Source organism: Hippocampus bargibanti, linkage group LG09 (assembly GCF_051943395.1).
Source record: "Hippocampus bargibanti isolate YZ-2025 linkage group LG09, ASM5194339v1, whole genome shotgun sequence".
NCBI lineage: Eukaryota > Metazoa > Chordata > Actinopteri > Syngnathiformes > Syngnathidae > Hippocampus > Hippocampus bargibanti.
The window spans coordinates 5,420,660-5,435,531 of NC_142742.1; the positions used below are offsets into that span (position 1 = coordinate 5,420,660).

Sequence of the window (14,872 nt, forward strand, 5' to 3'; positions counted from 1 at the left end):
ATGTGGCTGCCGCTGCTGAGCCACAGAAAAACTGATCCAGTGACTGTAAAGTGACCTTGAGAGTTTTGAAAGGCGCTTAAAAATGAAATTGATTATTATTATTATTAATTTAGTGATTTATTGGATCATAAGAAGCCCGTTTTCAAACGGTCTTAAAACGGTGAGAACCTCTTCATGACCATGATCTGTGATGATTCAATATTTGTTGTGAACGTTTCATGAACACGTAAATTGTATCCAGTGCCTTTTTTTCAGATAATAAATACGGCAAAATGTCAACGCGGTTGTTTTCTCATTAAATTTGCATCCCAAATGTCAGCCGCTAATAACATTTACACTGTGAAATCAATTCTATTGGTTCAGGTGATGGAACAAAAATGTAAAAAAAAACAATTATAATTTAGATATGTTATAATGTTAATCATTATGCAATTTTTTAAAAATATTTTTTTTGACAAAAAAGGCAGTTTTTCTTTGGCAAAATACGAAAATAATCCCCAAATCCAAGTTTTCTATACCGTGAGACATAAAGTTTTAATTACAAAAAGCCAAAGTATTGTTTGCTTGCCCAAGTTCAATGTGATCGGCTACTTTAGATTGACAGATCGGGGAACCAATGAGATCTCGTGTAAGCAGAAGGGCTTTCATCCTCACAGTAAAGACCCACCTCTATTTGCCCACGCCGGCCAAGTCACCATCTCCAACGACGCCCCGTCTCTGTGATGGATTTGCAGTGATTTGAGGAGGTTTTTTTCTTTTTTTTCTTTTAAACAACATTAAAAAAAATTGTCGTATGGAATTTTTTTTTATGACAATTTCAAAGAAAATTTTGAGGGAAAAGTTTTGACGTTACAATTAAAGTATTTACCAAGTGTTTTCAGCCTGAAAAAAAATGTATACAAATATTTTTTTCAGGATATAAAAATTTTGACAACCATTGTCATTGTGTGAATTATTACGTGTAATTATTTTGTATTGTAACGTAGAAACAAATATTTATGACAAAAAGTCAAAACACAGTAGCATATCTTTTTTCCATAGATAAGAGCATTTAGTATTAAAACGCTTGGCTTCTTTTGGTTGTTCAAGACTGATGTTAATAAATGCACATTTTTTTTCCAACTCATTTTCAAAGTGTTTTATTTCAAGGTGTACAAAGTGAGGCGACACGGCATTTCTCCTATGCTCGCAGGTCGATGGGCGTGTCTGGCTGGCATGACGGATGGCTCACTTGGAAAGCGTCAATCGTCAATAAGGTTTGATTTAGCCTTTGGATAGTTGGATACAAGCTCATGTTCACTTGAAATCTGCAGTATACAGGAAACAGATCTCATGAGGCTTAAAATCTCAACAAAAAACAAATATATATATATATATATATATATACACACACATATATATATATATACACACACACACATACACACACATATACAAATTTACATATATGTATATACACATACACACACACACACACATATATATATATATATATATATATATATATATACACACACACACAGTAAAGTCTCGTTATATCGATATTCTCTGGAGTCGGAAAAAATATCGATATAACCGGACTATCGATATATCCGACCCTGTTTGCATGTAATTTTCTCCTTGCGTTCATAGAAATAGTATTGTAATAAGCAGTACTATCGATATAACGAGACTTTACTGAAATATATATATATATATATATATATATATACAGTAAAGTCGCGTTATATCGATATTCAAGGGAGTCCGAAAAAATATCGATATAACCGGGACTATCGATATATCCGACCCTGTTTGCATGTAATTTTCTCCTTGCGTTCATAGAAATAGTATCGTAATAAGCAGTACTATCGATATAACGAGACTTTACTGAATATATATATATATATATATATATATATATATATATATATATATATATATATATATATATATATATATATATATACAGTAAAGTCGCGTTATATCGATATTCAAGGGAGTCCGAAAAAATATCGATATAACCGGGACTATCGATATATCCGACCCTGTTTGCATGTAATTTTCTCCGTGCGTGCATAGAAATAGTATCGATATAACCGGGACTATCGATATATCCGATATCGATATAACGAGACTTTACTGTACATATATATGTGTATATACGTATATATATCAGAATCAGAATCATCTTTATTGCCAAGTATGTAGAACACACAAGGAATTTGTTTCCGGTAGAACACGCTGCACTAGTATCGTCGTCAAAAAAAACTGCTAAGTGGCACTATACAGTTCCATTTTGGCTACTGTTGAATATATATGTATATATACATATATATATATATATATATATATATATATATATATATATATATATATATATATATATATATGTGTATATACGTATATATAGTATTTTACGTTTTTTTTAAGCATAGCTTAAAGAGCACTGTGCAGTAAAAGTATTTCCCAAAATGTACCTCTCTGCATTATAAACTTGTGGGACCAGACAGATGTCAGCCATGGATATCTAAAGGGTGAAAACAAATCCATTCAAACTAGCCCTTAAAATGCTATCCTCTTTCATGATAATCCATTTTCTTTGGAAATTCTTACCTCATCGCCGACACAATACTTCCCAGCCGTTTGCTTCAGCATAGGCTCAAGAGCTGTATGAGTGCAAATATTCACATGATTAACCTTCAAATGTCTTGCTGCTGCTGTCTCGCATCAGCTACAGACCTTCGAAACCCCGATTAATGAAGTGTTGTGCCCACTGCACCTTCTCTGCGCCAATCTTTTGGATCACGTGTAGATTCTGAAACATAGAGCAGATGATGAGATTTATCAGTGACGTGTCCCTGTGAGCTGAAACCCTTAAAAAATGCTCACCTGTAGAGGTTGAATCCCAGAGGCGATGAGATCACTTATCATCCGGACCTGAGCCCTTTTTTTGGGGTGCGAAGGCAGGAGGCGCGGTTCGGGATGTGTTTCATCAATGTAGTGGATTACCGCTAGCTGCGTTGTAGGCCAAACAATATTAATGTCACCGCTGAGAGAAGAAGAAAAAACGTTGTCATGAAGAATTAAGCGTTTGGGCAGAGCTCACCGACTGAGAGAGGGTGATCCCGTCGATTTCAACTGCGGGTACTTGCTGCATTGGGTTTAAAATCTTGTAGTCTTCTGTGAGCTGGAACATACTTTTTGTTACTAGAATTGCTTTGCTATTTTTTTAATTGCTCATGCAAACTGTACCTGCTGACCTCCATCTTTGATCAGATTCACGGGCACTTGGTCATATTCCATCCCTTTGAGGGCGAAAGCTGGTGAAGAAAATGGATAAATATCACTAAAGGATAAAATAAACATTTTTATTTTACTATGCTTAGAATATCTTGTTTTTCTATCCTTTCTTTCACCCCTGCCCTCTACCCCATCATCTTTCAAATTGCTGCTGTGGACTGCACATTTCCCCATTGTGGGACCATTCAAGGACAACCGACACTATTTTTTTGGTTTCCTAACTGACATCAGAAAAACGTTTTATAGCATCTAAAATACCCAAAAAATGCAGGCTGATATTTTTAGTCAAATGCAAAATGAGTTAAAGTGTCCCAAAAGTACTTCAAAATGATTTCAGAAATGGCAAGTTTTAGCGTCCCGGAAAATGCACAAGATGGCATTCAAGCTTTGTTGGAAATTGGCTCATTTGTCTGCTGGGAATTTGTGTCAACTAGTATCAAATAGTAGTCTTGGTGCAACACACAACGATTCACCATCGTGTTATTTATGTTTTCCTTCTAATTTCGCCATCAATACGGATCAACACGAAGTTTTCAGACCAAACAAAGTACCCAAAATGCATTGTGTCGCTTTCTCGGTCAGGGGCGTTCCAGACGTGACGTCACGTCACGTCAGGCATCGTCATCAACTCAAAAACAAGACTTCCTGAATATTCAGCGCGAGTCTTAAAATGTAAAATATAGCTGTATGCCGTCGAATCTTTGTGAAATATGCTTATTAGAAGTCGTTTGAAGTAATTTCACAAATTATGGACACAACTTGTCCGGGGCGTCGGTTGTCCTTTAAATGAAGTAATATGATAAAATATAGTAAGGATGACCGTTTCCTGAAAATGGATGATGATCAGTCCGTTTCTCACTGTAATGGTCTCCGGCTTAGCAATAACCCTAATAAGGACACGTGTTGTGGAAAACAAATAGAAGGAAAGTCGAGAAATAGATGAAAGAATAATTTACCAATGCGCACCCGCCATGAGCAAGAACTTCTGAAGTATCCATGGAGCACGGGCTGAATAAAATCAACAGAATAACATAGAACATTACAAATCAAAAAGACCTCCGCTGCTCCAAATCATCCTTTTTCCATTTCCTTTCAAATGTTCACCTTGGTTTGCTCCGACATTACTTCTCACTGTGTAGTTTGTACACTGAAAAAAAATTCTACAGAGTTGACAAAAGCCGCGTCCTTTCATAGCCAATAGGATGCGCGGCTCGAATCCCACCTACCTAAACTTTGGTCAAGCAACATCAGGGTGCGCGTCTTTTTTTACATTATCACCATGAGCAAACAGGATGAACAAGTAAACAGTCACGATTCCGAAGTACGTAAACTTACCTTTGCCAGGAGAACCCAAGATAATCGCATCGTCAGAGCCGGGTTAGCTTTTTATTTTAAAATTTGCTCATGAGCGTGGTCGTATAAGCAGCATTGTTAATCATTCATCCCAAAAAATTGCATGCGCATAAAACTGGATACTAATTTTGCCACAAATGTGCATTAATAGAAACAGGAAGTATTTTGCTCGGCGATTGGTCAGAATTCATATTGTAGGCGGGGTTTCGCTAAATATCCACCTCTGATTGGACCGAATCATTGAACGTCGACTCTATCTATCTATCTATCTATCTATCTATCTATCTATCTATCTATCTATCTATCTATCTATCTATCTATCTATCTATCTATCTATCTATCTATCTATCTATCTATCTATCTATTATAATAATAATAATAATAATAATAATAATAATAATAATAATAATAATAATAATAATAATAATAATAATAATACATTTCATTTATAGCAGTAGTTGCGAGACCTCTTGTGGCACAATACGACGTGACATATAAGTATAAGGTGCAGGTTCATCTTTTGGAGAAAATGAAGGCTTTGGACGTTATACGGGGGACATGTCCCAATATGACTCCTTTTTTTTATTTGCTGGAAAATTTAGTGTAATTTTTGTCAAGTTTTTCTCCATTCTTTCCACCTCCTTCCACAGCTGTGAACTTTATTTGTGACCATCCGACTATCAAGGCTATCAGCTTCGTTGGATCCAATCAGGCGGGCGAGTATATTTACGAGAGAGGATCCAAAAATGGCAAACGGGTTCAATCCAACATGGTGAGTGTGCAACATTCCATGTCATGACATTTTTCAAAATGGCCGCTCGGTGGCAGCATCACACAACACGTTTTCTGATTCCAAACAGCGGTTCTGATGGGTTGGAGGAGGCCAATTTATGTCGTTTCTTTGGAATACAATCACAAAGCAGTCAAACGAAAGTAGAACATTCAAAGGGAGCGAGGGTAACTGTATTCTATTAGCGAGCTAGCTAGATTTCTATCTACAGTGATACCTCAGCTTACGAACTTAATTGGTTCCCAGAAAGTGTGTGTAAGGCGAATAGGACACAAAAGAAAATTACAGTAGAGGAGAAGAAAGAGATCATCGAAAAACGCGAACGAGGTGTGCGTTTGTGTGACTTAGCGTCCCACTACCAGTATGCTAAGGCAGAAGGAGGAGATCATCGAAAACACACGAACGAGGTGTGTGTTTGTGTGATTTTTTTGTATGGGGACCAGGAAACGGATTATTCTAATTTTTAATGGCTTCCTATGGGAAATTAATTTTTGGAAGACACACTTTTTGCCTTACACACACTTTCTGGGAACCAATTAAATTCCTAAGCTGAGGTATCACTATATAGCCTTTTGAGTTCAATTCCTTATCCAGACCCCACCCTTTTTTTTTTTTTACCCTGGTGGCCTTTTGACCTAGCATAACAATCTTAGCGAAATAGAGAGTAAGATTTTTCACCAATATGACGCACAGGAAACCCTGATGTACAATTTCTGAGGGAGTTCCTCGGGCAGTCCCGTCTATTGTGTTATTTGCACGCTTCTGGCGAACGTTTTGGAATGTCGCTACCACATCACGCGAGCGCCGGCTGACGTGTAACGTTATAACCGCTTGTTTCTGGGGCCCCGCTCAGGCAATCAACCTGGTGCGGATGTGGGGCCCTTGATCTCTCCACAGGCCAAGCAAAGGGTGTGCAGTTTGATCCAGAGTGCAGAGGACGAGGGCGTCGAGGTGCTTCTGGACGGGCGGGCGGCGAGTTCAAGTCGCGGGTTACGAAAATGGCAACTTTGTGGGGCCCACTATCATTGGCAATGTCACAGTACGTATTTAATCCAGAATTCCACTGTTTTCTAACCGTTATTGGAATGAGGCTAACAGTGGCCTGTTTCGGTGAACACCACAAATCTATTTTGTATGAATGGCATACAAAGAAGAAGGTTTCTTCAGCCCTCATCTGTACTTCTTCGCTTCTTATCCAATAGAAAATAGATGGTTTGAAAGGGGAGTAAAAGAAGCAATTTTCATAAAACAGCAAAACCAGTCACTAAATCGCCATGGTGGGGTGAGGTTCAATTTGAATCGTTCCTACAACCGACGTCTTAGGCAATATAGGCTTAGTTATGCTGATGAGGCGATATCAGATCAAATTGGGCAATAAGGCCAGTCGTAGACCCTATACTCAGGCAGGACAATAGAAGTAATCAGTTAGGACAATAGAAGAAATCAGTGTAGCCGCAGGGAGTAGTCCTCTGCTCCCCCCAACCTGAGAGCAGGGATCAATCATAGCAGAGTCTGGCACCCCCACGTCTGGACGGACAGTCGGGATACATATAGGACCGAAACTACCAGCAAAAGATTTTAGTTCACTTACGAAGCCTCTGGGATAAGAAGCGAAATGTCTGACACCTTCAAAGAAGTACAGATGACGGCTGAAGAAACCTTCTCATCGATGGACCACTCTTGTACGACCGGGAGTTTATACAGAAAGTGAATCATTTTTGCAGTCTTCATGCAGTTTTCACCGATCCTCCAAAAGCAAGCTTCAATTTACAGTGATACCTCGGTTTTCGACCATAACCCATTCCAGAAACCTGTTCGAAAACCGAAACACCACTTTCCATTATAATCAATGTAAAATATTTTAATCCGTTCCAAGTCTAGAAAACGACTTTTTAAAAGCACCTTTTCACTATTTGACAGCGTAAACTGGATAAACATGTAATACTATAAAAATAAACTGTAATATGTTTTATTTTCACCAATTTTGGCATCAATGTTAACTCATTCACTGCTATTCACAAATGTATTTGGGAATTGAAAATATGACGCCATTCCCGAATTTGTTCGGGTTTTGTTTTTTCATGCTGCGGTGCCGATAAAGTGCTGGCCATGGCCTCTGGCAATGGTTTTTCTTTTCCACAAGGGGGCAGCATTTCTCTTTTTTCCATGTTTGTGCTTTGTTCCAGCTTAAGCTGTTGTTAAAGTGTTATATGAACCAATATTGATGTATTGCATTGTATTTCGGACAGCTGCCCCCATTTCAAGCTCAGATAACCCCAGACCCATATAATTTAGGAATTACACGTTTTTTTACGATGAAAGAAGAGTGTCTCAGGTTTCTTACACTGCATTGAAAAAGTCAAGTCAAAGTCAAAGTCAAAGTCAAAGTCAAAGTCAAAGTCAGCTTTATTGTCAAATATGCTAATATGCATGACATACAGCACAGATGAAATTAATTGAATGTCTTTGTAAGCTCTCAGTCGTACAGGAGTGGTCCATTGATGAAAACGTTTCCTCAGCCATCATCTGATTATTTTTACTTCAAAATGGTGCCGCGAGAGTGTCAGCTCCTGTATTTTGTTTTTCTACCTCTTCCTTTCCTTTCCTCTTTCTTTTTTCATCACTTATGCTGCTGTGAAATGTCAATTTCTCCTCTGCGAGACTAATATAAAAGGCTAATCCAATTCAATCATATTCCAAAACAGAGAGACGGATTCCGCTTGTCTTTTTTTAAGCATCGCCGGGTGTCACTTTTTGTTTGCCGTTGGAGCTTAGTGACGCCATGTTTGCTGTTCACATGTCGGGGAATGCTGTGTTCCAACAAGCAAACATTTTTTTTTCTCTCTCCCTCTTTCCTCTTTGTTTCCAAAGTTTTTTGTGCCTTCCCGAATACTCCATCCACCCTGTGCCATGTCTTAAAACTCGTAACAAACACCCCACCCCCACCCGCTTGCCGGTCACTGCTTACTGTGTTTGCCATAATTTAAGCCGCGAGTTATCTTTATGCTGGCGTTTATCCCTGCAATTTAGGCCAGAGTGGTATTTTTTTTATTTGTTATAAACATCTCAAACATGGAATTGTTCATAAAAGCTTTTTGTGTGTGTGTTTTTTTTTTATGGAGGTCGGAGTCAATGTTCCCATTCCGGTACCTTTGCCCATGTTCTCCTTTACGGGATCAAAATGATCTTTCAGAGGGGATATGAACTTCTATGGAAAACAAGTAAGCAGAAAAATGTTTATTTTTTGGGGGATCCTAAAAAGCAAAAAGTACTCACTTCTTTTTTTGATAACACTGATATTCTTTATTTGTATGCAGGGTATCCAATTTTACACACAAATCAAAACTATCACTTCCCAGTGGAAGGCTGAGGATGCAACACTCAAGAGTCCTGCTGTTACCATGCCAACAATGGGAAACTAAATAACCCATAATAACAACCGGATCTTCAAAAAAAAAAGACGACTTAATGGTACTTCCTAAACTTTAGTGTCATTTTGAGATCATTTAGGGAAAGCTATACTATAAATATAAAACCGCACTCCAGTCAAAATGTCAACCACCCCAAACGAACTGCTGACCGAAGTAGAACAAAAATGTTGGGACACTAGCATATTACACTTCAAACAACCCCCCACTCCTCAAAATATGGAGAACTGATCACCTCTGATCTCCAGAACTGTTTTTGAGAAGTTTTTGGTCACTGGCTAGTTTGACATTGAAAAGCAACATGACATGAAGGGTAAGATTCCAGTACGGTGATACCTCAGCTTACCAACATTTCACCTTACAAACATTAAATTCACGAGAATATATATATATATATATATATATATATATATATATATATATATATATATATATATATATATATATATATAATATAATTGGACTAGTTTTCATCACCCCCTTTGAATGCAGATGTGGTTTGCTATCGAGTGGAGTACTTTTGCTAGTATGGGACCGAAAAAGACCCCACCACAGGCTAAGCCGAAGAGGAAACATAGGTTAACGAACCCCTTGGCTCAATATTCTGTGGGTCCTGCAATTTGAAAGTGACCAAAACCCTGGCACTGGAGTGGACACAATTTTGCACGTCTGGCAGAAAAACAAATTCTGGAATGGCGCTGTATGTCATATTTTCAATTTCCGAATAAATTTGTAAATGCGTGAAAAAAAGCAGATATTGATTACATTGATTATAATGGGAAATGTTTCGCTTTTCACCCAAATCGGTTTTCAAACAGGTTTCTGGAACGGATTATGGTCGAAAAACAGTTTGACTGTAATTTAAAAAGAAAAAAGTTTTTTTTTCTAACTCGTTCCGCAAACTGTAAAAAAAATAAAGAGCAGACAGTCCTGCTAAATTAAAGATTTAACCGGACGTGTCCAACTTGAATTTAATGAGGGATGAAAATATCATAAAGGGAGGTCCAACTTTGCCTTCCAATAGCATGACATGAACAACGTGATCCACACGCAACAAATCAAAAGCTTAATGATGGACTACGAAGCCACGTCAACATCATGTGGCTCGTCTCTCCTCCGACCAGTTGATTGAAGGGAGTCGCTCGCCTGAGTCATGAAAGTTGACGGGGAACAGGGCTCCTCTCTAATTCCCCAAAGAATTTCAGATCATTATACATGCGGAAATGTCACAGATTCATCATCTGACAGAGCAGCATCTGAAGTTTTTTTTCTGTGGGTGAGCAGCGGCAGCCACACGCGCCAGCGTTCACTCAACCCGGAATAACTCAAATAGATAGAAGGCTAGCTAGCTAGCTAATAGGTATCTAATAAATAGTTAGCCAGTTAGCTAATAGCTAGCTAATTAATAGTTAGCTAGCCAGCTAGATAGCTCATAGCTAGCTAGATAATAATAATAATAATAATAATAATAATAATAATAATAATAATAATAATAATAATAATAATAATAATACATTTCATTTCTCAGTGCCTGTCAAAACTCTCAAGGTCACTTTACAGTCACAAGATGAAGTTTTTTTTTCTGTGGGTGAGCAGCGGCAGCCACAGGCGCCAGCGTTCACTCCACCCGGAAGTAACTCAAATAGATAGAAAGCTAGCTAGCTAGCTAATAGGTATCCAATAAATAGTTAGCCAGTTAGCTAATAGCTAGCTAATTAATAGTTAGCTAGCCAGCTAGAGAACTAATAGCTACCTAGATAATAATAATAATACATTTCATTTCTAAGCGCCTGTCAAAACTCTCACTTTACAGTCAAAGGATAAGTTTTTTTTTCTGTGGGTGAGCAGCGGCAGCCACACGCGGCAGCCACACGCGGCAGCCACACGCGCCAGCGTTCACTCAACCCGGAAGTAACTCAAATAGATAGAAAGATAGCTAGCTAGTTAATAGATAGCCAGCTAGATATGTAGATAGCTAAAATATAGCTAGGTAGATAGCCATTGAGTCAAGGATAAAACATTTCTGTGGGTGAACAGTGGCAGCCACACGCGCCGGCGTTCACTCTAGCAAATAGACAGCTAGCTAATAGGCAGCAAATAGATATCAAATAGCTAGCTAGCTTGCCAGCTGATTAATTACATCAACAAATACAGTTGATGGCAGCTTTTGCAGCTAAATACGGATTTTATAATTGCAAAGGATAAAGTAAATTTGTTAAAAATGTATTTCCGCAACGTTTCATTTGGTGTCTTACCCGGCGACATGAACGTCAGATGAGGACACGGCCGGATTGTTGGATTTCCTGTCAGAGAAGGGGAGAAATAAAAAAAAAATTGACCTTGAAACACGAGTTCATTGCCTTGCCTTTTAAGCATCAGTTGTCTCCGTCCATAATTTGCCGTGAGATGTTACAGTCCCCCCCCCTTTTTTTTTTTTAAATCATCTTTCCAGCTGCTCCTTGACCACAAAAAGGACTAAATAAACTTAAACGTGAGGCGGAAAGAGCCAATAGCCCAAAAAGCGCGTTGACGTGACCAGATGTTTGTTTCTATTTTTTGCAATCGTGCCCGGATTCCATTTCTTGACTGTTTTTTTTTTTTTTTTTTTTTTTTTTTAAGGAGCGGGATGGAAAAGAAAATTGGTTAAAGGCAAAACTGATTTTTTTTTATGCTAACCTCTTAAGCAGAGAAAATGACTGTTAAAAAGATTAACTCACTCACTGCCATTCACGAATTGATTCGGGAATTGAAATTATTAGTTTGGGTTTTGTTTTTGATTGTATGGGTGCCGATAAAGCGCTGGTCAGACCTCTGGAAATGTTTTTTTACCTTCCATAAGGGGGCAGCGTTTCCCTTTTTCCATGTTAGCGCTTAGTCAGCTGTTATTAAAGCCCTATATAAACCCATATGTATGTATTGCATTGTATTTTGGACAGTCACCCTCATTTCAAGCTCATATACTCCACATCATTTAGGAATTAAGTCGTATTTTTATGGTGAAAGAAAAAAGTGTAACGCACTGGTGTCAAAGTCAAGACCCAGGGGGCCAAATCCGGCCCGCCACATCATTTTTTTCGGCTCGCGAAAGCAAAGCAGACTTGTGAAATTCCATGCTTGCTAAAATCTGAACCAAAATTTCATATTTTTGGATGTAAATCACAATAAAAGTTATTATTCTTGACTTCAGATTTGAAAACTAGTTACACTGAAACCTCGGTTTACGAACCCCTTGGCTTATGAGCTTTTCGGTTTACGAACGTTACATTTATGAAAATTTTTCCTTGGCATACGAACTATTCTTCGGGATACACACGGAGCTGCCACAATGAGTGATGTGTCGTTCGCGTACGAGCCCGTTCTCCTAACAACAAAATGGCACCCGAGATTTTTTTTTGTCCTCTATTCCCCGCCCCCAGTCATCGGTTAAATTCACGTGATTGGTCAAGAACGCAGCAGTGAGGGGTTGGGGGAGACAGGGTGACGACAGAGAAAGAGAGTGACAAAATGGATAGAAAACAGTGACATTTGGACTCGAGTGTAGACTGCAAGGTTAAAATTCCAATCAATCAGGTTTCACAAGTAACCCACACAAGCCATGTGTACACTTGAAGCAAAAAGTTATCAACCCAAAAAGTACTGATACGGCAATTAGAAAAATAATGTATTTACCTTGCTTTTTGTTTATTCATTTTAGCAAACAGGAGACGGAGAACATCTTCTTTTTGCTCCCAAGTCAGATCTGAAAATTCCACTTCATTCCCAGCTTGACGGATCCTAGAAAAAAAATTACATTGCATAGTGACTTTGAGAGTTTTGAAAGGCGCTTATAAATGAAATGTATTATTATTAGTATTATTATTATCATTTGCTAGCTATTTGATATCTAATAGCTCTGGCTGGCTAGCTAGCTAGCTATCTGGCTAGCTATCTATTCACTATCTAGCTGGCTGGCTCTCTCGCTTGGTATCTATTGTCTATCGATTGGCTAGCTAGCTAGCTTTCTATCTATTTGAGTTAGTTTCGGGTTGAGTGAACGCTGGCGCGTGTGGCTGTAAAATGACCTTGACAGTTTTGAAAGGCGCTTATAAATGAAGTGTATTATTATTATTATTATTATTATTATTATTATTATTTGCTAGCTATTTGTTATCTATTAGCTCTGGCTGGCTAGCTAGCTATCTGGCTAGCTAGCCATCTATTCACTATCTAGCTGGCTGGCTATCTAGATAGGTATCTATTGGCTATTGATTGGCGAGCTAGCTAGCTTTCTATCTATTTGAGTTACTTTCGAGTTGAGTGAACGCTTGTGGCTGCCGCTGCTCACCCACAGAAAAACTGATCCTGTGACCTCAATAGTGACTGAGAATTTTGAAAGGCGCTTAGAAATGAAATGTATTGTTATTATTATTATTATTATTATTATTATTATTATTATTATTATTATAATCAAAAATCGTCACACAAATCCGACAGGAAAGAATGACATACCACCGTGCGGCTTTCCCCGTTTCCGATCGGACCGAGTCGGCGCTATCCGGAATGTTCTGGAAAGTACGGATGGGCGGGAACTTGATTTTTCCTGCCGTGGCCTGTTTGAGTGTCCATCGATAAAGCAGCTGAGCCTCCTTTTTGGATTGAAGCCGTTGGCCCGCTATCTCATCCTTCACCTGAGCTAAAGACTGGTGGAAAAAGCGCTCCAGCTCCGAGCGCTGCTCCATGACGGCGCCGGCTAGCTTCTTAGCGTGTTTTAGTTCCTTTTCCCGCATGGTGAGGACATCCTGAAGCTTCTGGAACTCCGTTTTGTCAGCCTGGCGGCTGAGGAGCATCTTCTTCTCGAAACGTTCTTGTTCGTCTTGTTTATGTTCCAAGGTTTGCATCAGGGAAGCGTATTTTTCTTTCAAATGGATCAACTCTTCTTTTAGGGACACTAACTCGGCTGTGTTTTTCTTTGCCAGCATGTTCAGTGTCTTCTGAAGGAGAAAAAAAGTAATAATTTTACCGTATTTTCCACATTATAAGGTGCGCATTCAATGAATGACATATTTAAAAAAAAATCCATAAACAAGGTGCACCACATTATAAGGCGCACCTTGATTGCATGACATTTTAAAACCTTTTGCAAATATAAGGCGCACTGTATTATAAGGCACAACTACATTTTATGACATACAGGTAACATCCGACTTACGACCGGCCCGAGTTACGACCACCCGCACTTACGACCATGACCTCCAGACCCCATTTTTAACATTTTAAGAGGGGGAGTTTGCAAGTCATTGAGCCTCCAAGTCTCTATTCAACATTTTGAATAGATTTTGATTTACGACCATTGTGACTTATGACCGTTTGGTCGGAACGGAACTCGGTCGTAAGTCGGATCTTACCTGTACAGTGAGACCTCAACTTACAAACACCTTATCTTACAAACTTTTCGTCTTACAAACGTCAAATTTATGAAAATTAAACCTTATAATAAGCACTATTTTCAGAATACACACCCACCACAGCTGGCGGAGTGATCTTTGGCGGAAGCACACGACCGAACAGCACCAGAGTTTAAGTTACCAACAATCCATATGGAAGGTGACTCTCCTTCCATAAGCCATCAACGACCATCAAAAAGGTAAATAAAACTTTATTTTACAGCAGTTTATTTCTTTAATTACAGTCCTCATGTAATGTGCCTCTCTTTCCAAACAGCAATTCCCTTTGACCTTCGACCTCCAACGCCATTCCATCAAGCCATAAATGACCATCACAAATGTAAATAAAGTGACTTTATGATACAATGCAGTGTATTTCTTTCATTACAATACAATAGCGCATTTATTATACATAGAATAAGGTATGTTATGTGTAGTTTTTTAGGCTTATTTAGTTGAAAAGTATATTTTGGAAACCCGGGAACGGATTATTCCCATTTTAATGGTTTCCTATAGGATTTTTTTTTTTTTAGATACACACTCTTCGCCTTACACACTCTGTCTGGGAACTAATTAAGTTCGTAAGTTGAGGTCTC

General features: G+C 38.5%; 2 protein-coding genes and 1 long non-coding RNA gene across 7 annotated transcripts in view; 1 reads left to right on the top strand and 2 right to left on the bottom strand.

Annotated features, from left to right (window-relative positions):
• Positions 1 to 1,123: 1,123 nt before the first annotated feature.
• Positions 1,124 to 4,777, bottom strand: gstz1 (glutathione S-transferase zeta 1). Of its 4 annotated transcripts, XM_089003957.1 has the most exons (10): positions 4,509 to 4,529; positions 4,387 to 4,429; positions 4,239 to 4,290; positions 3,235 to 3,302; positions 3,089 to 3,169; positions 2,872 to 2,997; positions 2,722 to 2,797; positions 2,596 to 2,648; positions 2,460 to 2,509; positions 1,124 to 1,307 (listed from the first exon to the last, which is right to left on the bottom strand). In XM_089003957.1, the coding sequence occupies exons 2-10, from the start codon at positions 4,402 to 4,404 to the stop codon at positions 1,181 to 1,183; spliced, it is 651 nt and encodes a 216-aa protein (XP_088860083.1). In that variant the 5' UTR covers positions 4,405 to 4,429; positions 4,509 to 4,529; the 3' UTR covers positions 1,124 to 1,180. The 4 variants fall into 4 exon arrangements, with proteins under 4 accessions (XP_088860083.1, XP_088860081.1, XP_088860080.1 ...); XM_089003955.1 differs by lacking the exons at positions 4,387 to 4,429; positions 4,509 to 4,529 and adding an exon at positions 4,618 to 4,777; XM_089003954.1 differs by having other exon boundaries at positions 4,249 to 4,290; positions 4,387 to 4,536.
• On the top strand, positions 4,524 to 9,283 carry LOC148893423 (uncharacterized). The gene is made up of 5 exons (XR_016115931.1): positions 4,524 to 4,603; positions 5,286 to 5,407; positions 6,279 to 6,464; positions 8,548 to 8,646; positions 8,743 to 9,283. It is a non-coding gene; the product is annotated as an uncharacterized LOC148893423 (long non-coding RNA).
• A 6-nt stretch (positions 9,284 to 9,289) lies between these two features.
• bbof1a (basal body orientation factor 1a) overlaps positions 9,290 to 14,872 on the bottom strand; it is a 31,643-nt gene continuing 26,060 nt past the window's right edge. Inside the window, exons 10-13 of one of the 2 annotated variants that reach the window (XM_089003947.1) lie at positions 13,342 to 13,820; positions 12,523 to 12,627; positions 11,109 to 11,156; positions 9,290 to 10,036 (exon numbers count right to left, since the gene is read on the bottom strand). In XM_089003947.1, the coding sequence (XP_088860073.1) occupies positions 9,931 to 10,036; positions 11,109 to 11,156; positions 12,523 to 12,627; positions 13,342 to 13,820 (738 nt within the window). In that variant the 3' untranslated portion in view covers positions 9,290 to 9,930. Of the gene's footprint in view, positions 10,037 to 11,108; positions 11,157 to 12,522; positions 12,628 to 13,341; positions 13,824 to 14,872 lie in introns of both variants that reach the window. The other variant, XM_089003946.1, reaches the window with a different exon arrangement.

Bases quoted from the DNA above. Each gene is read 5' to 3' on its own strand.
- gstz1 (XM_089003954.1), bottom strand. From the start codon at position 4,474: ATGAAAGGACGCGGCTTTTGTCAACTCTGTAGAATTTTTTTTCAGTGT. The intron at 2,649-2,721 runs GTCTGTAGCTGA...GCACTCATACAG, and splicing joins CATTAATCGGGGTTTCGAAG to CTCTTGAGCCTATGCTGAAG. The intron at 1,308-2,459 runs GTACATTTTGGG...TGTATACTGCAG, and splicing joins CAAGTTTATAATGCAGAGAG to ATTTCAAGTGAACATGAGCT.